Below are 27,084 nucleotides of genomic sequence, written 5' to 3'. Positions count from 1 at the left end.
TACAGCACACAAAGAAAAAGAAAAAAACAGGAAAAATAAAAACATTCCTCCACGTTACGCCACCCCTGAGGATGCATTTCCAGGTTTACAACATTTTATAAATCTGGGAATGTTTTAGGCTGCATGGATGTTACATGGGAACACCCACACAACAGCCATGTAACGCCCCTTTCATGCACATTACCTTAGGGTAACTTTACATGGCCTTGTAAATATAGGCAGGGACACTGCACCATCGGTGCGTTAAAAAAAGTGATGCACCGACAGCACAATGGGCTTGTAAATGAGGACTTGAATGTTTTGACACTCACTGTTTGTGTGGGTTGTGTTTCTGGTGCCTCTTTCCTGTGGAGCTTAACTGACAATTTATTGTAAGAACATCCTACATTTCAACTGGTTTTCTCTGTGAGGCACGGGACTTCAGCTTCTTGGTAAAGTTGTACTTCATATATCATGCGAAATACAGAAACAAAGAGAAATGCGCTTTAACCTTTGAAAAACAATCTTCGAGGAATTTTCTCTTTTTTTTGCAGCTCCCATCAGTGTTGAATTTATAATGTTGTTATTGTTTTTTCACTTGTTTTAAAACAATTTTATTGGGTTTTGTTTTACAACGAAAAATCAAAAACACATTCAGGACATTAAAAAAGAGGTTAACAACTCAACCGAAGCCAATGTGTCCAAATACATGAGCCCAAACTTTTTCTTGTAAATAACACAAGTTTTTATGAATGTCTGACATAATATCGACAGACAGAATATCTACATACAAAAATATCGACACAAAAATATCGAAATCAAAAATATCGGAGTCATATCTTCATAAAGGTAAGTACAAAAATATCGAAATTAAAAATATCGTTTTTTTAAATGTATTAATAATAATGTAAAAATAATTTTAAAATACATATAATTTTACAAATATTAAATAAAAACATTCAAACATAATTAAAAAATTAAAACTAATACATATACATTTAAAATAAATAAAAAACTTAATAATTTAATGTAATCTTATTTTTTTTAATTTCATTTAATTGATTTAATTTAAATTTATTTTATTTTTACCCTGTACGCCTGTACCCCAAAAACCCCAAACTGACCCTGAACCCTAAAAATATGCCTGTACCCCAAAAACCCAAAACTGACCCTGAACCCTAAAAATACCCCTTTACCCAAAAACCCAAAACTGACCCTGAACCCTAAAAATACCCCTTTACCCAAAAACTGAAAACTGACCCTGAACCCAAAAAATACCCCTTTACCCAAGAACTGAAAACTGACCCTGAACCCTAAAAATACCCCTTTACCCAAAAACTGAAAACTGACCCTGAGCCCTAAAAATACCCCTTTACCCAAAAACTGAAAACTGACCCTGAACCCTAAAAATACCCCTTTACCCAAGAACTGAAAACTGACCCTGAACCCTAAAAATACCCCTTTACCCCAAAACCCCAAACTGACCCTGAACCCTAAAAATACCCCTTTACCCAAAAACCCCAAACTGACCCTGAACCCTAAAAATACTCCTTTACCCAAAATTAATTAATATTATTTAATTATCAATTAATTATTAATTAACAATAACAATAAAGTAAATATATTAGCACATTAGCTGTAATTAATTTATTTTAATAATTAATATTATTTTTTCCCAATTAATTAATTAACAATAACAAAAAATTATATATATAAAAAATTACTCTAATTAATGTAATTAACTAATTAATATTATTTAATTACCAATTAATTAATAATTAAAAATATGTACAAAAATATATTAATTAATTAACTAATTAATATTAATTAATTACCAAATAATTATTAATTAAAAATATTTACAAACATATATTAATTAATTAATTATTATTAAATTACTTCCCACCCTATTCCCCTATAAACCCACAACCTGCTCTGATACTAAAATGCAAAATGTAAACAAATTTACAAATTTTCAAACATACATTACAAAACATGTTTAACAAACATATAAACAACATAATAAAATACATAACACTAAATAAAATTTCGATATTAGTAAAATTCGATATTAGTAACATACATACCTTAAAAACGATATTCTGTCTGTCGATATTTTGGACATTGATATTCTATACTGTCGAAATTAAAACATCGATATTATTGTATATCGATATTTTAATTTCGATATTTTGTCTGCATACCAGTTTTTATAACCCGCATCAAATCATCCGATATCATGCACAAGAGCACCAAAAGGCCAGAGCATTTCACTTATCTTCGCATAGACATCCCATTGAGCCTGATGGCCACTCATAGCAGTCATGGCACTTCATTTGTTGATGTTTGGGCAAAATATCGTCCCTAAAATATTGCTGACCAAAACATTTGTGAAGGTAAGTTTCTATGTGTAAACAAGGTTTTCCTGCACTTATCTCCACATATATGCACCTTGACAATATATATATCTTCAAGTTACATTTATGTAGAGTTAAGAATAGTACATCTATACTTACCTATTTGCACTTACCCTCTTGATATTTTGCCCACACAATATTGTTGATATTTATCTTCTATCAGTGAACCCCATTCGCCTGCTTCCAGTTCCCCCATATTTGTCTGCAGCCTAAATGATTATTCAGAAAACACCAACCAATAACAGCCCTCATCAGTACAAGGCATAAAAGGTTGTATTTTGGAAAATCTGTGCTGAATGTGTGCCTTTTCCTCTTTCTTCATTCCTTGCTCGTCCCTAACCTGAACACAGAGTCCTTCCTGCTTCAAACGGAAAGGCACTAGCAGTGCTTAATTTGTAAAAGAATGAATGTCAGTAACTAAAGCTCTGCTCAGAAGACAGCAGCTAGCTTTATTAAATATTGGTACGTCAATTGCTGAGCCCAGCAGGCCACCATCCCTGGGAGGGCCTGTCATTCCCAATGGGATCGCAAATTGTGAGAGGCTCATTAATATTCATGAGACTCGCAATTTGCGACCCCATTGGGTATCACATACAGTGTTAAACACACTGTTGTACCTGCCAGATAGCGCCTCCCAAATTGTGAGTCGCAAAAGTGACGCAATTTGCAAGTCGCTATTTGCCAGGTCATACATCTGGCCCCAAGTGTAGTGGGTACTGATTTAACCCAGGAAAATGCTTCCCTATCATTTGGCTTGATAGCAAAAAACTGTCATAATTGGGGTACAGTCAGTCTTTGCACACCTGAGATCCGGTGCCACTGCATCGTTTGTAGTAATGACTCAGGTGGAAGACTGATGTGTGCAAGCAAGCAATTAGGGTGTGAGAGTTTATTCCCGCGAAGGGGCTAAGTAAGGAAGCGGAGAAGAATTTGATGGTTACACCTTTCTCAGTTTGACATTGTCCGTGTTTCTCAGAGAGACATTAGAATCGATAATACAGTATATGCTTGGAATTACTCAAGCTTTTCCAATGAACCCCAATGCTCATCTTTGGCTACCATACTTCTGTCCATAATGGGACCCGTATACTGCACTGTCAATTTTCCCCTAAAGTGATCCACCCTTAAAACAATACTGGAATCAACACATCCTTAACATGGGTTTTAATACGGGGTATGCAATTCTTTCTTTCACAATATACGTAAAGCTCAATGGAAAACTTAAAAACTTCATACATATTGGGATAATTTTTGTTGAAAACGATAAAGAAAAATCTGGAAAGGGTTTCCATTGTGCCTAGAAATAGCCTGAAGGAGGAAACTTGCAGACAAAAAAATATGCAAACAGGATTAGAGTGACAATTATCTCACAGTGTCCTGAAAATTATCTCACAATGTGCAGAAAATATTTGCACAGTTGGAAGGCAAATTTACTCCAAGGAACTTTTGAATCTTAGCAAACAGAATAAAAGCAGAAAATTCACAAAACCTCATTAAAAAACATTAAACAATAAATTCAAAAAACGAAAAAAACTGGCACACCCCTAATTGCAATCACAGAGACCAGGTCTTTCCAGTTTTAATGTCGTTTTTATATTTTATTTTAGACTTGAGTATTTCTGACGGACAACAGGTAAGACACAAAACAAGGTCCATGTATAACACTTGGGTTGACCCACATGATATCTGACCCCAGTGTGATGTGCAGACACAATGAAGGCACACGCCCAGAGCACAGTACGTGAGCCACTTCCACAGGCATTGGGTGGGAACTTTAGTGCCTCTTTGTGTGAGTGCATGTGTCAAGAAGGCTGTTTCACAATCACTTCACGGTGAATGACGTCATGTACATTTCCATGAAAACAAAGACTGCAAAAATATTGTATAAAAACTAGACTCAAAAATAAAGACTGGCACAATGGTTAAAAAAATCCTGAACTACCATAAATATTTTCCCATAAAAAAATTATGTTCTAACTCAACTTCCACATATGTTAGGACTGGGTTCATTATTAGCGGTGCGCGAAATTTGCGAACTTTGATGTTGGGCAATTATGTGAAACTTACAGAAAATTATGTGACTTGAGATGTAATTAAACGATTGCAAGCCCGTTGTTTGGTGTGCTAATTTACAGTGAAACATGCCTTTGCAAAAATGTTGACACAAGGACGCATTTCGCAATAAAAGAAATTGCATGAGGAAGACAAGTGGTGCGATCGAAGTAAAAGTTTGCTGAGAACGGTGTTTAATTATATGACTTGGCACAATATGGTAGTTTCGCCTTATAAGAGTTATACAAAATTCCGGAAACTACACCAATTACGCCGGTGTAACTATAAATTCCAACCAGACCTATTAATTAGCTATTTTAATATCAGTCCTAGTGTATTTTGGGCCAAGCACTTAAATCCAGGTCAGAATTTATGTAGGTGGGCATTGATGTACGGTCGACATTTTGAAAGACTGTATTTCCTAGTGTATTTGGGCTCACTTAAAGATTGGCTGGCCTGCTCCAACAAGGCCAGGGAGGCAGATGCACTACTTTCAGCCACCCAGCCACAGCTCGCCTTCCATATTTAGACTTGTCTCCCACTTTAGTGAGAATGTTTGATAAAACTGCTTTGCCAGAGAAAAGGGAGAACTGTATCAAGGTGGTGTATGCCAGCCTGATCCTCGCATTGTTGGGTGATTTTTCTATAGCTAAGAATCTCTTGGGATGTGTGCTATACAAATACAAATATAATAACCATGTCACGGTGATTTGTTGGCCAAGCTGACACTTTTGTCCAGAAACAAATCCCTAATACAAGCACCGTCACTGTCTCCCTGTGAGTTGTGAGTTTCCTCCTGGCATATGGGGTTCACAATTGCTTTTTCTGATGCAGGACCACTGTGCTGTGAATGCTGGACTCTGGTCTCATCCTAAATTGGGTGGCCCTTTGGATGCAATTGAAATGTGCCTGCTGCAAAGGATGAGTTGGCACAAGGCTGAGCTTCCATCACTTGAAAGAAAGTAGCCCCCCCACTTCTATTTGAGCAAAGGAATCAAGAGTTGGGCATCTGCCAAATTTTGAAGATTGCCCCTTGAAGCCCACCACTAACACACACCCTCTATGTTTTTACAAAAAATATTTTTGCAGTCTGTTTTCCCTTATTACCATCATGTAACCTCCAATGAACTCTTCTCACGGAATGAAAGCAGCAGCACGATGAAGACTGGGGGATGTACATGTACAGGTGGGGCAGTGCACTGGTACGCTGGCATGCTGTGGTCGTACCCTTCATACATGGGGAGTTCAACACATCTTGGGAGTGGCCAAGAGCAGGAAGGGCATTTTCAACACTCTGGCATCAGAACTGGTTTCACAGTTTAAGGTGTCTAGGTGAGCAGAGGAAAAGCATTAAACACACAGTGGCAAAGAACAGTTCTACTTCCAAACACTCAATGTACACGGATTGCCTTAGACATGCTGGGGATGGACAGCAATGTGCAGGGACTGGGGATGCAACAGGCTTGTTTATGTTCTGACTCAAGATATTGCTGGGATGCCCTCCTCTCGCCCCTTTATGCGAATGGCGATGGATAAAGAACTTTTTCCATCATTGAGGCTTGCAGGTGCTACCAAGACTACCTGTCAACCAATTTCTTCCCAATGTATACATTGACTGTGCTGTCCTCTCTTTGCTCTGTACCAGCTCCTTCATTGATGAAAGTTCCATTCTTATAGGCTGTGGTGTTGCACAGAGGTTGACCATCCTACAGGGAACCCAGGGGATTTCCCTAATGCCACCAGCCCTTTCAGTCCTGAGTGGAACCACAAAGAGGAGTTCTTAAAAGTTCTCTTCTCCACTTCTCTATGGTTTATGATGCGCCTTATTGTTGTTTCTTGAGACTCTGCCTTAAGCCGTACTCATCAAGATGAGATGTAGCCACAATGACGTAAGTCGAGAGCTGTGGCTGGAAATGTTTAATTTCTCTACCTCGTCTAGTATTGAATTAATGTTTGAGATAGCACAGTCAAGCCTTGTGAGACATTATCAATGCTTAGCTCTCCCATGGCCAAGACATGCATTATGTCTGAATATGTGGTCTCTCTTGGTCCTAACTAAAGCCTTCAAGAAAAAGATGGGTAAGCATCTTTTGCTGAAGTAGCCACTGTGAAATTTGTGGAGATGAAGATTTTCCTTGCGTGGGCTGGTTGGTCTACAACCTTTCAAGGAGAACCATACAAATATTGAGCAGGACGAGGAAGATGCAGTTGACCTGTGATGAGATGGGACCTATTGTGAAGGTAGAAATTAGTAAACTGAAATGTGTTATCAAATAGTATGTCACTGCTCCACGTATCCAGGGTGATCACAAGGTTTGCTACCATGATTGCTACCAAATGCTGCCTGAGCATTGTTTTAGTGGTCTTGTTACCACCTAAAAGACCTAAGAGCCTGATTCAAAGTAATAGGAATGTGTGTCTTCAGAATTCACCCTCAAACATACCCCACCCCTGACCTGTTAAATCTTTTCTTACACGCCTAACCCTTTTGTGGAATCTTGACTTTAAATAAAACTATTTTAACCTTAGTACTAGATATTAGCTTATTACTTTTTGTATTTCACATTACTGTTCTTCAGATGATGAGATATGCCAACATGTCTGGTTGCTCATAAATCAGAGGAGGAATAGTTCTCTGCCTCTAATGCGGTAGAGGCGGGATGCAGGGTGCACGTGTCTGGGGCAGCCAGAGGTTTTTATTGTCAGGGTATGCCATACGCCCGCATTAAGGAAAAAACATATTGCATGTCCTACTACATGGGTAGCTGCTCATGTCCTTTCAATGAAGGGGTGCTTCATCAGTCATATAGGCTGTCCCCTCGGGTGCTCAAATACCTTGAGATGGCCTTCACTGGCTAATTAGGAAGAGGAGCTGATGTCTGAGCCAGAAAAACCACAGGATTGAATAGAAGTACTGCTGAAAGAATCATATGGCTCGTGCAGAGTATAACATTAGTAGGGTACCCACATATTTCTGTTTTCAAATATCTTGGTCATTGATTTAGGTCATTTGACCTCCTGTAGTCCAAAGAGACAGAATCCATAGTCCCATGTATCATAAAACATGCTCCTTTGCAAAGTCACAGATATACAAAAGGCAGAGTCAATCTTCTAAAATGTCCTCCTCAATCCAGGCAAGGGAGCTGTTTTGGTGGTAGTTTTGGCTCTGCCGTCTCTCCAGTGGAAAGTCATGTAAAGGTGTGGCTGAGAAGAGTAGCAGACCACTGTCACGTTTCCCCCAACCTGGGCGGCACAGCTTATTTCTCAGTATGGGGTCTCGCGAGTTATCTGACTGGAGAAGGTGTGATTGTAGCTGGATATGCTGTTGGACTTGCGGGTGAAGGTTGGGCGCTTCTTCTTCTTTCTCCAGGGCAGGCATAAAAAACTAAGCGTTGAGACAAAGATCTGCCGGAAGTTGGCCGAGACCAAGTTGTACAGGATGGGGTTGATGGTGGAGCTGACGTAGAACAGCACATTGGTCAACATGTAGAAGTAGTGGTAGAAGTCGTACAGGAAACTAGGGAAAAAGATAACAGAGAGGAGGTATTAGTGCCGTGGACAGAATATCATAGGTCAAAAAGAGAACAACTTGGAATAGCAAGCATGTGGGCTGGACTATGGCTATCATTTTATTAGCACAAGCACATTTCAAACTCACTCCTTGGTATAAGGAAGACTTCGTTGCAGAATTCCAAATACAGTTTATGGGACTCCTGATTTGGAAGAAGTCATTAGAAGTGACACAAACCAAGGGGGATTCCTACCCTGAAACTACTCAACACAGCTCGATATGGTACCGTGGACCATGCATACCCTTATTAATTACATTTTAATAGTCTGACACAGACATTTCAATGTCTGGAAGCCCTTAATAGCCAGTAGGAACCCCGTCCCCTCTTTGCACGACCCTTAAACTCTATTTATTCTGCTTATTTATCCAGCCCAGCCCAGTCATTTTCTCAGTGTCCACCCTGAAAACTCCACAAGCTCTAAATACAAGCACAGGATCTTCCCTATCTCAGTGTTTAGGGCTTTATTCATGCAACGCCAATATCTAGACCTAATTGCATCAATACCTTTATATATAGGTCCGGCACCATTGTCCCCTCCATATCAAGAACTTAGATCCTCACTTCCCCTTTACTGAGTCAGATCACATCACTTTCTTTATATAGTAACTCCAGCATAGATTCACCTTCTAAGACTGGTAAAATGGGTGTCTCCTCGATGTGAGAAATGCATGTCCTTTTATAGGACACTAGACAAAAGATTTTAAACACTAGTACATAAATACACAGTTCTCAGGATATGCACTAATGAGTAACATTCAATAAGAAACTTTTTGCTACAGAATACATTCAAAGATTCTCTCCTAATACTAATACATTGAATTCAAACGCTCCCAGACTCGATTCAGGTGACAAGAATTATAACACTGTATACAGAGCGGTCTGCGACAGCGAGGTTGTCCTTGGTTAGGCACATCTTATTCTCAAAGGCTGGGAAAGCCAACAATTCATTATTAGAACTAAAGCAATAACGGCAGCAATGGTCCCATGGTGTAGCGAGGTGTCATATGAAAATGGAAGACAGTAAATATTTTGGTATTGTTAGTGCAAGCACGCTTTAAAACACACTGGAAACTTAGAAAAGATAAATCAATGTTCACAACCCCCTGATGATTTCTAAATTATCACAGCTACATTTTAAATTATAACACAGAGTTGATCAGCTTGGAGCTCTCATTTTTAGATTCTCCCAAATCTGCCATATTGTTGTATAGTTTCAAATCAAATCAAATCAAAGAACTTTATTCGGTTATACTACAAGAAATAACCATAAAAGTACAATAATAAAATACAATGATCATTGCATGAATTGCATTAAAATGTTAGATAAGAACTATTGTATATATATATATATATATATATATATATATATATATATATATATATATATATATATATATATCACCACAAAACGAGTAGAAGAACCACACGCTGGCGAGACCATGTACCAGACAAATTAATTTATTTGTCAACCCTCGGACGCGTTTAGCCTGACCAGCAGGCTTGTTCACCAAAGTTACAATACAAACATTCACCTTTTTAAAGTGCAAAAGTGCTGGGTCACGTGAACGGAAACACATTTCGATCAAGGTAATGGAAGAAAGACTTATAGTTACTTTCTTTACACACTTTTCATGAAAAAACATTATCTGTCAATCATTGACAATGCACAGCAATTTAAATAACATTTTGCGGGCTCAGATGACATATTTATATTACTCTTAACCAACAAGTGATTGCAACAAGCCGGGGAACATCCCCAATAATATGCGACAGCAATTTGATCGTTGGCGCTTTGTGCTCCTCTAAATTGGACAGAGCTTTGCTAACCCTAGTCGAGTATAAAATACAACTTTACTTTGTCATCTGAGCCCGCAAAATGTTATTTAAATTGCTGTGCATTGTCAATGATTGACAGATAATGTTTTTTCATGAAAAGTGTGTAAAGGAAGTAACTATAAGTCTTTCTTCCATTACCTTGATCGAAATGTGTTTCCGTTCAAGTGACCCAGCACTTTTGCACTTTAAAAAGGTGAATGTTTGTATTGTAACTTTGGTGAACAAGCCTGCTGGTCAGGCGAAACGCGTCCGAGGGTTGACAAATAAATTCATTTGTCTGGTACATGGTCTCGCCAGCGTGTGGTTCTTCTACTCGTTTTGTGGTGATTTTGAGAGACCCGGCATCGGAGGTCTTCGATTCAGGCGAGACACCCGTTTGTTTGGAGGCGGTGACGATTTTCCGAGGCAACGAGGAGAGAAGTTTGATGTTTGCCGCGCCCCTGGTTCCACTACGCAGAGGCAGGAGTGCCTAGCGAATCCGAGCGGAAAAGTGCCGGGAGCCTCATCGAACCCGTGTTTGAGTCGGAGGACCCACACGGTGAAAGGTGCAGGGCCAGGTAGGAGACTCCGATTTGGGACCAGGAAACAGGGAAGCCGGGTGTGGACTTTTTAACAACGTGGGACAGCGGCAGCGTTCCACGTACCCAGCGGTTACCAGATAGGAACGTACGTTCCTAGCTACACTTAAAATAAAACGATGTCAGCCCAAGAAATGCAGGAGCGGGAGGAGGCCGCCCTCTCCGTCTTTGATGATGTACAAACAACAACCAGTAGAGCCGCAACGCTAGCAAGCGTAAATCCCACTTCAGATACTGTGACAAGATTAAAGAGATTGGAGAAGTTGAAAAGAGGGGAGCTGTCTAAGTGGTGGGAGCAAAGATCGCTCCAGCGCTATCTAGAAATGAAGAGGATACCCCGGGGTCTAAGAGTCATGGTAGCTCCAACCTATGGGAACCCCGACCCCACCACGCTTAAGGAGTGGGCAGTCAATAACCATGATGCCTCATGCCGAATGCTAGTGATTCTAATCAAATATGCAGAGTCCGACAGACAGAAAATGTTAACGGAGATCGAGCAGATCCTAGATATGCTAACTAAAGACCCAGATCAAGAACTTGTCACGAAATACATGAATGATATGAAAGATCAATTAAAAAAACTGGAAACGTCCATCAAAGAGCGCAAAAGCCAAAAGTTCATCAGAGACAAATTGGACTATGAACGGGGACAAATTTATACTTTTGCCAAAAAGTTCGATACCATGCGGAAACAAAAAATGAACCCACCACACGGTAAAGCAGCACCTCAGTCCGATGCAGGCAGCGTGGTGAGCTTGGACGTGGAAACTGACCTGGAAGAAGGCGCAAGTGGGGGAGGAGGACTAATGACAACAGTTCCATCTGTAATAGACGAGTTTGCTTTTTTAGAGGAGGAAGGAAGATTCAATCTGAGACCGAGACGACAAGTGTCTTACACAGCAAAACCAAGAGGAAGAGGCAGAGGAGCCGGCGGCGCAAGGGGAGGAAAAAACGCCAACAAAAATGCGAAATGATTGCCGCTGAGCTAGAGCAGCAAGAGGTCAAAGACTCAACTATCATCAATTTGACCAAGATGACACTTACGCCCAAGGAAGAGCAAGTTTTAAAATTGGGCCTGTCCTTCTGCCCGCCAGCGGAATTCAACTATGTTGACACACGTATAGACACTTATAAACTGGTGAGAACTCTAAAATTGAAAAAGTTCTTCGCTCTTAATAAATCTAAGCAACCACCGAAAAACATGGGGAACAAGGCTCCTGGTAACGAAGATGGTAACCTGCAAGTCTCCGATATGGACCTGATGATGGAGCTGCAAAGTATGGACATTGTTGACAATGAGACTGCTTTACTTCTGGATCTGGAAGTGAATGGCGATGTTCGGGGTGAATCAGAGGGTGCCAATAGCCGAGCTTTGGAAATAGCTAAAGAACAAAATGTGGACATTTCAAAAACTGTTAGCACTGAATTCAGACCAACATCAAAATTCACCCCCTTGAATGTGAGAGACTCTGTCGATATTTTTCATGAGTTGGTGGTCAATGACCTTAAGAATCTTGAGAAGTGTACTAGTGTAAAACATAAAATATTTACTAAACAGGAAAAGGAGTATTTTGCCTTAGTTAATAAGTTGAAATCTAACAGCAGTTGCATTGTACGTGATGCAGACAAAGGGGGCAATGTCGTCCTATGGGACAGAGAACAGTATTTATCTGAAAGCTACAAACAACTTAACAATAAGAACAACTATGTTAAAGTCAATGAGAATGTGTTGAGTGAAAACTTTGATAAATATAACAAACAATTGCAAGAGTGGTACAATCAGAATTTAATATCTAAAGAAGAGTTGCAATTTTTGAAAGTGAGTAATCCAGTAACACCGGTGTTCTATTTAATCCCAAAAGTGCATAAGTGTCCCAACAACCCCCCCGGGAGACCCATAATTTCTGCAATTGGGGGGGCACTCGAGAACACCTCTAAATTCATTGACGCTTTCCTCTGCCCCTTGGTTAAACAACTCCCATCCTACATCCAAGACTCGGGAGATTTCCTGCGGAAAATCTATGACCTACCATGGGAAGATGATTATCTCCTCTTGACAATCGACGTCACAACACTCTACACCAGCATTAAACATGAAGATGGCCTTAGGGCCATCAAGCATGCATTGAGGGCTAGACCAATCAATCTGTGGTTACACTGACAAATGCTGGTGGATATGACGTCAGTCTGTTTGAATAACAACTTCTTTCTCTTTGAGTCTACTCTGTTTAAACAAATATGTGGCACCGCGATGGGCACCTGCTTCGCCCCCAGCTATGCTAATTTGCATATGGGCTGGTGGGAGGAGCAGGTGGTCCGAGCGGAATACTACACTGAATGGAGGGACAACATACTACAGTGGAGTTGTTACATAGACAACCTATTTGTAGTCTGGAAGGGTACTGAGACCAGTGCACAGAGTTTTGTGAAGAAAATTCAGGCCAACAATCTTAATCTGAAATTTAGTAGTGAAATCAGTTCTACATCCTTGAATTTCCCAGATTTAACAATTTTTGTTAAAGATGGCCGATTGCACTCACAACTGTTCAGAAAGCCCACAGCAGGGAATACACTGCTACACACAGACAGTTTCCACCCAACTAGCCTCATTAGAAGCATCCCCTATGGGGAAAGTCTGCGTGTTATACGTAACTGCAGTGACCCTGAAGCACAGGCCAGAGAACTCAATACCCTTGAGAAGAGGTTTAAAGCTAGAGGCTATACACAATCTAACATCACAAGTGCGGTACGTAAGGCTAGAATGAGAAGCAGAGAGGACATTCTTTTTAAGAAGCCCCCTAGGGACAGAGCAAAGGAACACTCTGGGAACCAAATCAGAATGATCACTACTTACAACAAACAACATAAGGCAGTGAGGGGCATTATTACCAGGCACTGGCATCTCATAGCCAACGATCCGATACTTGAAAATATGGTGAAAAAGAGACCCGAGATCACCTTCAGAAAAGCCAAATCTTTTAAACAAATGTTGGTCTCTAACACGCTGCCGGTAGCACCTCAGAAACAAAAAAGCGGGGTAAACTGGCTCAAAAGAAAACCAGGTTTCATAAAATGCTCTAAGTGTAAGGCGTGCACTGCGGGAGTCAATACCCGCACATACCAAACAGGAATTTCAAAAAGACTAAAATCTATAAAAGGTTTTTTCAGTTGTAAAACGGACTATGCCGTCTACGTACTTCAATGCCCTTGTGGGCTAAGATACGTGGGCAGTACAATCCATCCAGTCCATGTACGCATCCTGCAGCATATGAGAGCCATTAAGCACGCAGATCAAGCTTATCCGGTGGCCCGGCATTTTGAGACAATTCACAATCAGGATGTAGCAGGGCTCTGTTACTTTGTTATTGATTCCATTCCTAACAGCATGCGGGGCGGGGATCGCCTACAAAAGTTGAGGCGCTTGGAATCCAGATAAATCCTGGAACTGAACACCAAGGCCCCTGGGGGTCTTAATTTGGAAGAAGACATGAAAACACACCTGTAGAGAGGGATCTTTCGAGGATGTGATCAAGTCTTAGAACATACTAGAGTGTGCTCAATGGCTGCTGTAAAAAATCTGGGTAAAGGGAGAGAGGCAGGTTCATGATCCCCGCTCCTTCAATGAAGTTGGTTTTAATTGCACAAAATGATTTAAGGGTGGCACATGTTTGATGGGTAAACTGCGGAAACGTATTGTATTTGCCCACTTGGGCTGTATTATTTGTACATTTGCCTGCACAGTTATGAGGTATTATGGCAATACGACACATTAATGACATTTGCCCACTTGGGCGTTATCTAACAGGCTGCAAGAAAATATTGAAAAATTTAAAGCCCGAGTAAAGTTGTATTTTATACTCGACTAGGGTTAGCAAAGCTCTGTCAATTTAGAAGAGCACAAAGCGCCAACGATCAAACCGCTGTCGCATATTATTGGGGATGTTCCCCGGCTTGTTACAATCACTTGTTGGTTAAGAGTAATATAAATATGTCATCTGAGCCCGCAAAATGTTATTTAAATTGCTGTGCATTGTCAATGATTGACAGATAATGTTTTTTCATGAAAAGTGTGTAAAGGAAGTAACTATAAGTCTTTCTTCCATTACCTTGATCGAAATGTGTTTCCGTTCACGTGACCCAGCACTTTTGCACTTTAAAAAGGTGAATGTTTGTATTGTAACTTTGGTGAACAAGCCTGCTGGTCAGGCGAAACGCGTCCGAGGGTTCACAAATAAATTCATTTGTCTGGTACATGGTCTCGCCAGCGTGTGGTTCTTCTACTCGTTTTGTGGTGATTTTGAAAGACCCGGCATCGGAGGTCTTCGATTCAGGCGAGACACCCGTTGGTTTAAAGGCGGTGACGATTTTCCGAGGCAACGAGGATATATATATATATATATATATATATATATATATATATATATATATATATATATATATATATATATATATATATATATATATATATATATATATATATATATATATATATATAATAAATTGATTTACAAGATTTAAAAATATTTTTTTTTAAAGCAGTGACAGAGGCGATAGTAAATACACTATCTAAACAAAAAAGCAGGACAACACTATCTTAATTGCAATGTTTTTAGCACGGGGACAATCCACCTTTTTCTGGGTATGAAATCAAATTTACAAAAGAACATGGTGTGTATGGACGACTGAGCTGAAATATCATCACATGGGCAGTTACAAAGTGATCTTGACCAGTCATTTACCTCAGGAAAGCTTAAAATTATATTCAAGATGTTAAGCCTGAGGCGAGTTAACATAAATCTATCAAAATCCTTAGTAGATAACAAAATGTAAGGCTGTATGTTAACAGTAATCAAAGTAAGCTGATGTGCCGCCACCGATGGTTTGGTCATTTCACTTGTAATTCGCTCAAGTATGACATACATATATTTTTAAGGTCCTTTCTTGATAGCCGACACATGGAAGATGGGTCATTAAAATATTTCTTGTGGCCTATTTGAGTAAGAAACTTCTCAACATAGTTTAGCCATCTTATCTTTTTTGCCCCATCAATACTTAAAACATCCTTTAAAATGTGCTGGTTAAATACGGACTCTTCAGTGGTCTAAACCCTGTGCCACAACAGTACAGGCTGTATCTTGATCACATCTTCAGGATAAGGCGTACCCAGTTCAGTGTGGCAAATAAGTGTAGAAGTGCTTTCCAGTACTGCCAGGAGGGAGGTACCTGAGGAAAATGTTTTCAGCTATTTGAAGTGAATTAACATTGGCAAACCCCCAGATACCTGCCCCATAAGTGGCAATTACTACACATTTTGCCCTGTAAATACTCAACAATTCCCCTGGTGGACGTCTACCCATCATCCTGCTAAAATTAGTTAATGCCAATAGTGACTTACAAAATAGGAGTCTTCTCGCCTTAATGGCACTACACCAAGCGCCTGTCTTTTCAAATAAAATTCCTAAGTATGAGAATATGTTAGTATTCTCAAATGGCTTAGAACTAATAAGAATGGGGATTTTCTTCTTATGTGACCCTAACCCGCATCTCATAGTAAAAGTTTTGGAGAAGTTAATAGTTAAACCCAGGTTTGTCATAAATTGTGTAAAGGAGGTTACGACCCTTTGCAAGGCAATGGGAGTACGGGCCATAAGGACTGCATCGTCTGCATAAAGGAGTGCAGGCATAGGACGTGTGGCTGCTGTTGGCAAATCCCCGCCCTCCTTGATTAAGGTACTTTCAAGTTCATTGTTATATAGCGTAAATAGGAATGGGGAAAGGACACTGCCCTGCCGCACACCTTTCATGACTGAAAAATTTCTAGTGCAGTCCCCATCCTGTCCAAAACGGACCCTAGCCCTAGCACCCGAATAAAGCTGCCTTAGAAATAAAACTATAGAGTCATCCACCCCCAGCCCTTCCAACATCGCCCAGAGCTTTTCATGTACAACAACAAATGCAATCAATAAACATTAAAACCAGCCTCCCCCTTTTTGCCTTTGTGTATTTTTCCAGAAGAATGTAAAGGTTTAGGCCCTGATCAATGGTACCTAGGCCCTTGCGGAAACCATATTGTCATCACTTATAATGGAATGCTCCTCCGCCCATATTTGAAGTCTGTCTAAAATCACATGCCCTGTAATATGTACTGTAGAATCCAATAATGAGATAGGGCGATAACAGGCTGGATTTGCCCTATCGCCCTTCTTAAAAATTGGTACAATAAGGGATTCATACCAGGACATTAAAACCCTCCTGGAGCAACAGGCGTTAAATAACTGTGTTCCCATAAAGCCTTATTGTTTTTATACAGGTCGACCGGGACACCATCCGGGCCCGGTGCCTTTCCACCCAAGCTAGATTGTATGGCCCTAGTCACCTCATTCACAGTAAAATCCATATTAAATTTACACAGGGCGGGGGAAAACTCTGGATCAACCTCGATCCCCTCCCTTGTTTGCTCATCTACGGTTTGAGTGGTATTGAATAATAGCAATTTCTATAGTTGATTTGGATTTATCCGTAAAGAAAGGCGCATTAACCTCCTTCGAAAACGCAGCAGGGTCACGATTTAATGACACCTCATGCAAGGCGTCCCAGGCTTCCTCTTTTAGCTCATTCTTCCTTACTGCTTGTGCCCTCTTATGGCCCCTTCTGGCATCCCTAATAAGATCATAACCCTTAACTTTAGCTTTTAAGGCGTGTTGCAGTCTAGTATGGGCCTTAGTACAAGTGGAGTCAAACCACCCCTTGCTATGTTTTTTGCGTTTTTTTGTTTTAATCCAGAGGGTTTCTTTAATAAAAACTAAAATAACTTTAAACGTTTCTGCTATTAATGTGTGGGAGGATTTTTCAGCAAGATATACATGAAAACTCTGTTTGCACTTCTTTACTAATGTTGTGAGAAAATCCTCTGGATTCACCTTAATCCACTTCCGTGCATACCCATTTTGGCTACTCGGCTCGATGTTATTTACAAGCTCCCCAGATTTACCTTTACTATTAAAATCTTGATTGGACACCAAAATTTTGATGCTTAACGGAAAGTGGTCACTCAGAGCAATATCATGTGTGTTGAAATTCTTAACTCGAGAATGATGTCTACATGATATCAGGATATAATCAATTGTTGAGAAAACACCTCGACCATTAAAAGTTGGACTAAATGAAACCTCATGTGAGCATAAACTATTTGAAAACCCCATGTCGCTGGTGAATACAATATCATTCAGAAACTCACCATGCAATAAATGGGAAAAATGCGGGAAACTAGTATCTTTACCATCGTTAATCCCACAAATCCCTTTATCCCCCTTGTGACATAAAATACAATTGAAGTTCCCACCCCAAATGATAAAAACATCCTTGGTGTTCGAGCTTTGCAATCTATTCATATCCCTACCTAAGTTTCCAAGCAAATACCCCATCATTCCAGAAGAGACATTGTTATAGAAATTCACTATAATCACACATAAATTCTGGTCCACATGCATACTAACAATATGATAGTAGCTATTACTAACCACAAACTCAATTTCCCTAGTTTTTAAGTAATTAGAGATATAGGTACAAAGTCTCCCTTTTGCTCTGCCATGGGTCGATCTAATTGCTGGGGTATGAAACGTTTTATAGCCACACAATTGAACTGCTTCCTCAACCCAGGTTTCTTGTACACAGAATATCTCATAATTGTTCACAAAATCCACCCATAGTTTGTTGGTCACTTTTGTTTTCAATCCTGACACATTCCAGAACATTATCTCACATTTATTATTATTCACATCACTACCTTGTATTCCACCAGTACCCTCATCAGTACGGGAAGTGGAAATAAGTTCATTATTAGATGTGGGAATGTGGACAATGAACTCCGACTTATCCACAGATTTATTATCCATGCAAATAATGTCTCATGGTCAGATTGTACTACCACGTTACAACCAGAACTAGATGGTGAAAAACCCTTACAACTAGGGTCATCCAATGAACCAGTTGTAATGGCTTGCATGTGGACGCAGAACTTAGTCAGTCCACTTCATTAAGGAGAGTTAGACTGTCAAACCGGTTTTGAAGGGGAATGTTAAACTGTCTCCTATAAAGTGGAGTAGGATTTTCCCAGTTTAACCTAGGCAGGTTCCAGCTTGAGGGCTGATAAAAATATCGTAAGTGAACTACGCTAATATATGAGTTTCCTAAAAAGCTGTCTCCCACTCTACTCAAGATTCAAGATTAGTCTTACAAAATTTGGGGTTTTAAATGACAGTACCACACAATCCCCTTCCTGATTTGTTGGTCCTTTTCCTAGCCATCCCACTCTCCTTGCCATCGTAAACTCTTCGAATAGCTTCTCAGTTAGACCAGACCTCAAACCCAACCACTGTGGTGATTTGTTCCTTAAATTCTCCCATGATTCTCCCATATCGTCTGCCAGTTTAGGAACATTCACTAAAATCACTACATACGGTGTGGCAGCTGGAGGTAGGTCTAAACGTGTGGGATGGTCTGCCCCCTGAATCCGGTTCAAATTGCTTGGGTTTAGTAAGGGCGGAATAATTACAGGGTTAGCCACAGCTGGTACAGTACTAGTTGAATGACCATTAGTTTTTCTTGTAGGAGGTTTTTCCAATGCAATAGGGTGTGGATAACTAGGGGGATAACTAGGGGTATTAGGAGTGACTCTAGTAAGACCTGAGTGATTGCTACTTGAGTTATTAACTTGTTGGATTTACTTAGTAGTCCGCAATGGCAAGCTCAATCTGCCCGATACAAATAGTTGTAAAGTATCTAGGCATTTGGCCAGTGACTCCTTGATGGTACCTATTCTAGATGTCAGGCTACCTAGACTGTCCCTACTCAAAGTGTCTAGCTCATCCATTTTTACTTTTAATTTCCCTACCTCACTCTGCATACGCATATTGGTACTAATTACCCCAGTTTTCCGTTTTGTTCACTGATATGGACTTTGTCCTTTTAGCGGGCCTTTTACGCCTTCTAGGTGAAAGCCTGATACAGTGGGATCTATAACCTCACCCTCTGTGGTAATATGACACTCACTCAGGTTTCTTGCATGCTTGTTTGGGGGTTGAAGCTGCGACTCAAAATCCTGCTCACTACATGACAGATGATCTGATGTATTAACCACACAACCGTTTTTACCCGGCTTATTGCTCTGTAAAACATGGGAATCAGAGCTCACTTTCCCTGTGATGGTTTCATCTACCCCTGGTTTTAGTGCCTCTTCAACTGTAGTAATCTGGCATTCTATTGCACCTACGGCACCAGTCAAATAACTAAGTAACGACTGGCGTGAATGTTCTCCTTTTTTTGTCGACTTCTTAGTCTGCGCAGACATTTTTTTTCTTTTCCCCATACTTGGGTAGTCACGCACTAATCGCAGGCACAACACATTTTATATAGAGCAGAATGAGAAAAAATACTTATAATGAATTACAAAGCAGCAATATATGACTAAAACTTCTTAACAATTCAAGTCCTTTAAAATAGGTCCAAATTTGGTCCAGGTCAATAGTACTTGGCTTCAACGTTACCTCCCGGTATATCCGCTAAATGGGTTTCCCAATATATTTAGTAGTACAGTACCTTTATAATGGACATAAGAGGCCTGGCTGGGCCACAGCTCTCACGTCCGGGAGCCCGCAGCCACTTAAGAGCGGTGTCTGAGGCACAAGGGGCGTGCTTGCATGCAGTGTGCGGCACCTCCAGGCGCAAGTTTCCCCCCCCCCCACGCGGCCGAAAAGTGCTCCGTGCGTTGTAGGGTAACGACCCTTCCGCAGTCCTCCTGTCCTTGTAGAGTGCAAATGGGCAAATGATGCAAGGCTTCCTTGTATAGTTTACTTTGCATCTTTTCAACTTTTATGTCAATTCTCTTCCTCTTTCATCCTCTTTTTGCTGACAGCTTCTTATAATTACAACCACACCCTTGGCTGATCAAATTTGTAAGAGATTGGGTTACTGGTTAGGGATTGAAACCCTACTCAAGCAGGGACCACAATCCTTGTCAGAGCGAAGTCACAAGCAAAAGCTAAAATTACCAGTGATCAACCCTCAGGTAGCTTGGCACAGAGCAGTCAGGCCCAACTCAAAGACAATGTGTGAAAATGTGTGCAACACTTCAAACAGTAACACAGTGAAAACACACCACAGGAAGGATGATTTCACTCCAGATTACAGTAGAGTAATATTTAGCACCTTGGCTGCTAGAGGTTTTCCCCCCGTGCTGCATTTGCAGATTTACCATTGTTCATGACGAGCTCAGCTCGTCATCAGCACAGCTCAACCGTGCCTCATGACGAGCTGAGCTCGTCATGAGCATCGAAGGGGTTAATAAATAAAACAAGACCAAAGCAACAAAACTCCAATCAGTGGAACAGAGGATACCTGGGTTGTAAGACTTCAGTGGCAATAGCGCCAAAAATCACAAAGTGCAAACTGTGGAAATCTGGTTGCACCGGACCAGGACAAAGCCACAATTTCAGTCAGATCCCGATGCGGCGTGGGCAAACTGCATGACCCAGTTAAGCATGAGTACTGTAAATCCTGGTTGCAGAGCATTGGGAGGTCCCCATTGAGGATACGTTGTGCAGGAGAGATTAAACATAGGTTCCATGGAGCTGCAAGGCTGCGATGTGAGGTCCTGAGTCATTGTCAAGAAGTTTGTTGATGAGGGAAGGTTACGCTGAAAATCCCGGCATTGAGAATGTGTTGCGAAGCCAAGGCGATGCAATAGTTTATAGGAGCTGGGAGGCTGTAATGTGAGATCCTGTGTCATTGTCGAAGCTGCCGTAGATGAGAGGTTTGCAATCCAAGTGTCTGTGTCAGGTATGTGTTGCGCAGCGACAGTTCAGATGTGAGCTACGAAGTGGATGCAAAGTCCTTGTGATGCAAGAATCCTTGCAGCAGAAAAGATGCATCAGTGCTGCTCGGAGTTGTGCCACGCAGCAGGGGAGAGGCGTCAGTTCTGCCGGATTCATAGATAGGCTGGCAGATAAGCATGAGCGAATTTTGCGGATCTCGCGTTCGCGAATTTTGCGGATTTGCGGATTCGCAATCCGCAAAATCCGCGAATTCCCGCGAATTTGCGGATTTTTTTTTTTTTGTGTTCGCCCGTGTTTCTGCCAGTTCGCGAGGGTTTTTACAATTTCGCAATTTGCGAACTTACCTGTCGGGTCGCAAGTTTTGCGAACTTGTTGTTTCTACGTGTCCAACCTGTTTGGGACACTCTTCTTCATCACTGCCACTCTCTGTCACCACTGCCACTCTCTGACTACTCATGCCACCCTCTGGCCCACCCATGCCACCCTCTGTTTCATCACCACACCCTCTGGTTGTCCAGTGTACATTATTTTCGGCAAAGCAAAGCACACCTTCCCTGCCTCAAGTGACCTGAATTAATTTGGGGCTGATTAATGTGTCACAGAATATTTTTTTAGCTGGCACCTGCTTCCTTAGTGCGCCCTGATTAGTGATCTTTTGCACTTGCTAAGTGCTTTCATTGTTGCAAAATTAGTTACAACACCTGCCCTGCCCCAACTGACAATAATGAATTAGGGGCTGATTAATGGATTTTAACTTCCAGCCTGGCTCCTGCTTGTCTCCCTTAGCTGTAATTCATGACCTTTGTGGCATATGTGTAACTATTCTGAGGTTCAGAGCAGGGTCACATAATAGTTTCAACTGGCAACTGAACTCTGGAGGGGCCCCTCAGGAAGCACTACAGGAAATGGCTACTAATGATGTGCCTGAACTTTTGAACCTGGTAAGTAGTTACTTTCAGTTTTGCTTAGATCGTATTTCTGCAATTTCGCACTTATTCGCGGGGCGCGAACTCACGCGAACAGTGCGAGCAGTGCGAGCAAAATCCGCTGCTCGCGGATTTGCGGATTTTGCAGGAAATTCGCAAATCTCGCGGATTGCGGATTTCCCGAAAATCCGCAAAATCCGCGAGCGGAACGGATTTTCCGCCCATGCCTACTGGCAGAGCACATTCAGGCCCACTTTTAAGGGTCCAGGCAGGAGTGACACCACTTAGTAGGGTAGGACTCCCAGTTGGAGAGGCCAGGTGCCGGTTACAAAAGGCTGGCCCTTGAAATCACTTAGGTGGCCCTGGTCCAGTTGCAGGTCCAGTCTTTCTCAGCTAGGCAACAAGGCAGAAGGCAGCAGGTCAGCACAGCAGGCAGCAGTCCTTCAGTGCGGCAGCCCAGCAGAGTAGCAGTATTTTCAGCAGCACAGCAGGCTCCAACCGAACAACAGGGGGGTATGCAAACCTTTTTGTGAAGGCAGTACACAGAGCCTACACCCAGTCGTGTGCCCCAGAGACAGACTGCAAGGTCCTAAATGGCTAAGGCAGGAAAATGCCAACTTTCGAAAGGTGGCATTTTCAAAACAGTAATCAAAAATTTGAAGTCACCAAAAAGGAGTATTTCTTATTACAGTTCCAAAGACACAATACATGAACTGTTTACCTGTTCTCATTTGGAAGTTACAGCATATTAAGTGTGATAAGGTAACTCCAATGCTATCCTATGGGAGATGTTGCCTTGCAGTACTGAAAAATTAATTTAAGAGTGTTTCACTATCATGACATGTAAAACTTAAAATGACATGCCCTACTTCTTAAATGCATTGCATTCTGCACTGTGGGCTGTTTAGGACCTACTGTAGAGGTGACTTATATCTATTAAAAAGTAACGTCTGGGCCTGGCAAAAGGTTTATTTTGCCTGGTCGAAATGGCAGCATAAAACTGCACACACACGCTGCATTGGCAGACCTGAGGCATGTTTAAAGGGCTACTTAAGTGGGTGGCACAAGAAGTACTGAAGGTTCACCAGCAGCATTTAATTTACAGGCCCAGGGTACATGTAGTACCACTTTATTAGGGATGTATAAGTATATTAAATATGCCAATTGGGGATAACCCATTGTTATCATGTTTTAAAGAGAGAGCTGTTGCACTTTAACACTGATTAGCAGTGGTAAAGTGCACAGAATCCTAAGGCTAGCAAAAATGAAATCAGCAAAAATGAGAAGGAGGAAGGCAAAACGTTTGAGGGGAAGACAACCCTAAGGATGAGAGGTCTAAGAAAATTATTTTGCAGAATTTTGTGAATAAGAGCACACATACTAAGCTCATTAGTATAATCAATTTTAGCATCCATCCATCTACGCTCCCTAGCAACTGGTCTCTCTTAGCAAATCCTTTTCCAAAATACTGAACCTATTCCTTCTCAGGCAACTGTCTCTTCCAGCTCAGTTAATTCAGGTGTGATATTTGTAATGTTAGTGACATAGCCATTAAGCTGGCTATCTATTTTTTGAATGTATACACGCCATTCCCTTGCATCGATGATCTTGCAGCCTCCACCTTCATTCGCAAACAGCAAGTCTAACGCAAGGCTGAACAGCAGGATCATGACTCTCATAGCAATCGATTCCTTATTAATGACGTTTAGGGCACCTTCTGTATTAGTAAGAAGTCTATCTAAGAAAGTTGACAGCTTTCTAATCTGAACATTATTTAATGCCACTCCTACTGAGGGTTTTAATGCTCCAAAGATGTCGCTAAGTATCTGCTTGAAGCTGCACTTGCTACGCATTATATTAATTGTTCAAGCTGTGAGTCTATCACCTCAGTGTGATAAATTCTAGGGAAAACTAAAGTGGCATAGCGGCCATGCACCCAATTATGTAGCAGCTGAAAATAAGCTATTTTGCCACAGACATTAGACATACCCTAAGTGACTACCTATAATTCAGAAAAGACTCCCCCTTAAGTAATTATGCCCGCACTCCCTCCATCCCAATACCACCACAGTTTTGTTCCCTTCGCGTCTATGTCCGGTTACTTTCTTGGCAACATCAATGCTTAACCCTTTCACTGCGGCGGCCATTCCGCCGCAGTGATAAGGGGCGGGGGGTCGCGCTGCGCACCCGCGCTGGTGACAGAACCGCTCCGTCATGCCCCTTGGGTGAGCTGTGCTTGTGACGGAACGGCTCCGTCATAGCCCCGCCGGCTCAATAGTACGCACCGCGCAGGCACGAAATCAGCGCCGCGCAGGCGCGGCGATTGACCAGTGACGGAACAGTTCCGTCACCAGCACAGCCCATCCGAGGGGCGTGACGGAACGGTTCCGTCACAAGCATGGGAGTGATTAATCTCGGTGGAGGAATTTATAAATTCCCCTTTCTCAGTTTCTAGTTTAAATTCCTTACTTTCCCTCTCTTTATCTTGCCTTACTCTTTCATTTAACCCATCTACAAAACGTATCCCATCCTTACTGATCTTGCTGGTTAAATCATTCATCCTCTGGCTAGTAATGCCAAAGTTAGTTATAGAGGTAAATAATTACATTATATACTTACATTGGCCCCCTTCGTTTAAACTCCTTAGAGTAATGATAAGCATGTTCAGTAGACCACAAATAAATATTTTCATGTGTCAGAATTAACATATTTTCCAACGGTTTTCCATAATCAGTATAAAATAGTTTCATAGAAACAGAACGACGCTGCCGGAAAAAGAGTAGGACAGAGGTAAGTGAAAATATGCGGAACCCTCGGCTGAAGAAGCAGGAGGATGGGAACACACAAAGCAATTCTTTACCTGCATTATCCTGATATTTTCATGTAACATCTGAGAGTACACATTGTAGCTATAGACACTTTTGGACTGGGCGGCATGGGAACTTCTACAGTCATATGTGTGATTATCAATAACAGGGTTAGACATTAGGGGGGTCATTAGGATGGCAGGCGGACTTAGTCCGCCCGCCATCCTATCGGTGATCGGGACCGCCCGCCATGAGGATGGGGGTCCCGTGGGGGCTATTAGGATGCGCCCGCCACTGTGGCGGGCACATCTCGCATTTTTGGCATTGTGGCAGGCGGTGCTCTCAGCATCGCCGCCACGGAAAGGCATCTGTTTTGGCCCATGGTAATATGGCTGGCGGTGTCTAATAGAAACCTCCACCATATTAAACCTTTTCTGCCCCGGCCGCAAGGCGACAGGGGCGGAAAAGCGGCGGATGGTCTTTCCGTCCGCCGCGGTCCCCCCCACCATAGTAATATGGCGGGGGGAAATGGGTGGCGGGCTGGTATGGATGTCTGGCGGATTGCCACCGCCTGCACAGCGGTGGTGATCCACCAGACATCCTAATGGGCCCCAAGGTTTGCTGACAGGTATGGAACATCTCCATCCAGCAGATAGATGTCCAACATCCAACCAATTAAAGACTAAGAAATGGCAACTGACAAATCTAAAAGCATCACTTTGCAGCATTGCTGTGCCATGTTATCTTAAATCAGACCAAGCAAACTAGTGTTATTCCAGAAAAAGCTACTACTTCTTCTATCCCTACCTTACTGTCCCTACCCTATCTTGAAAGCTAAAGGGATTTTTATTCTGCATCAAATGGAGGCCTAAGGTTGTGCAAGTCCTCTAACCATTACAGGAGCTCTCTATTTGTCCTTTTTGACTTTTGTCAGTGGTCTCTATGAGGTAAGTCCCTTTTGTTGTCTGGTTCAAGCTCATAAAGGTTCATCAACATTTGTCAGCCAGTCATCGGATTCAATGCCAGTTCTGGCATGATATGTCCAATCAGGACCTCCGTACTTGCTATTCCTTTCCCTTTTAGGTTGTTTATATTCGGTAAGTTCTGAACTCTATCCCTGAAGGTCCTATTACTTTGGAAGTTCATTCTCCTCTAACTCCCTAACCTCTCTTATGGAGTCTGGTCATTTTGTCACTATTAACAGTGTCTTACAGTTAGTCTTAGGCCATCCTTCTTTTTTTGATGCACAACCCTTGGAGATGCTTGTGTTCTTTGGTTCGGATGAAACTGATTTGCCTTCAGAGGTGGCGCATTTTTGGCCAATTTTGTTTTCCTGATTTCTGTTAACCTGGTTTAGGCTGACTTTAACCAGCTCTCCCCGAGTTCTCACAGTCTATGTGAAGGCCAGTCAGTCAAAATCAACTTTATTCAGCTGATTAGAGCCATAAACGTGCAGCATAAGACAGCAAATCAGTATAAAACATATAAAGTAAATAGCAATTCATGTCTTAATGTGCTTAAAACCCATTAAAATATTATACAAAAAAGGATAAAACCACATTCATGACTGTAATTTTACATTGAGTGGTAATAGACATACTACCCACTTATTCAGAGGGGTTAACTCTGTGTCATCCTATTACTGTGTCTGGTCGCTCCAATTAGGAAGTTTGCTACCCCAACACATATTATAGGTGAGCCTAACATTTGTAAATAACCAGGGCTGGCCTTACTTGCACAAAATTTTGTCCCCTTAATGGAAGAATGTACTTTCTGCGCAGGGGGTCACAGTGAGTGCAAAAGAACATAATATGTAAAGTGTCTTGCTCTGAGAAGTTGTCACATGTGCACAAATTTTCTGAGTCCGGTTTAAAATAGCTTATAGGAAAGGCCAGTAACCAGGGAACCATGTTCAATCGAAATCTTGTTAAAACAAAAAGATGGTAAGCTTTGTTTATATATGTTAAATATGGTTGCATCTGCTGGCCCAGGCTCAATATGACATACTTTCTCACCGAGGGCTTAATTAGTTCTCTTTCCTCCCTTAAACATTGACATCTATCTAAAAACTTCAATTTAACTGCT

The 27,084-nt window shown here is 41.4% G+C and overlaps 1 protein-coding gene across 1 annotated transcript in view; it reads right to left on the bottom strand.

Annotated features, from left to right (window-relative positions):
• Positions 1–3,997: 3,997 nt before the first annotated feature.
• NTSR1 (neurotensin receptor 1) overlaps positions 3,998–27,084 on the bottom strand; it is a 799,660-nt gene continuing 776,573 nt past the window's right edge. Inside the window, exon 4 of the mRNA XM_086932828.1 lies at positions 3,998–7,965. Within this exon, the coding sequence (XP_086788954.1) occupies positions 7,713–7,965 (253 nt within the window). The 3' untranslated portion in view covers positions 3,998–7,712. The remainder of the gene's footprint in view (positions 7,966–27,084) is intronic.

This window comes from Lissotriton vulgaris, chromosome 7, assembly GCF_964263255.1.
Source record: "Lissotriton vulgaris chromosome 7, aLisVul1.2, whole genome shotgun sequence".
Taxonomy (NCBI): Eukaryota; Metazoa; Chordata; class Amphibia; order Caudata; family Salamandridae; genus Lissotriton; species Lissotriton vulgaris.
Note: the sequence above shows the minus strand (reverse complement) of the source record. Positions and strands in the feature narration are given on the sequence as shown.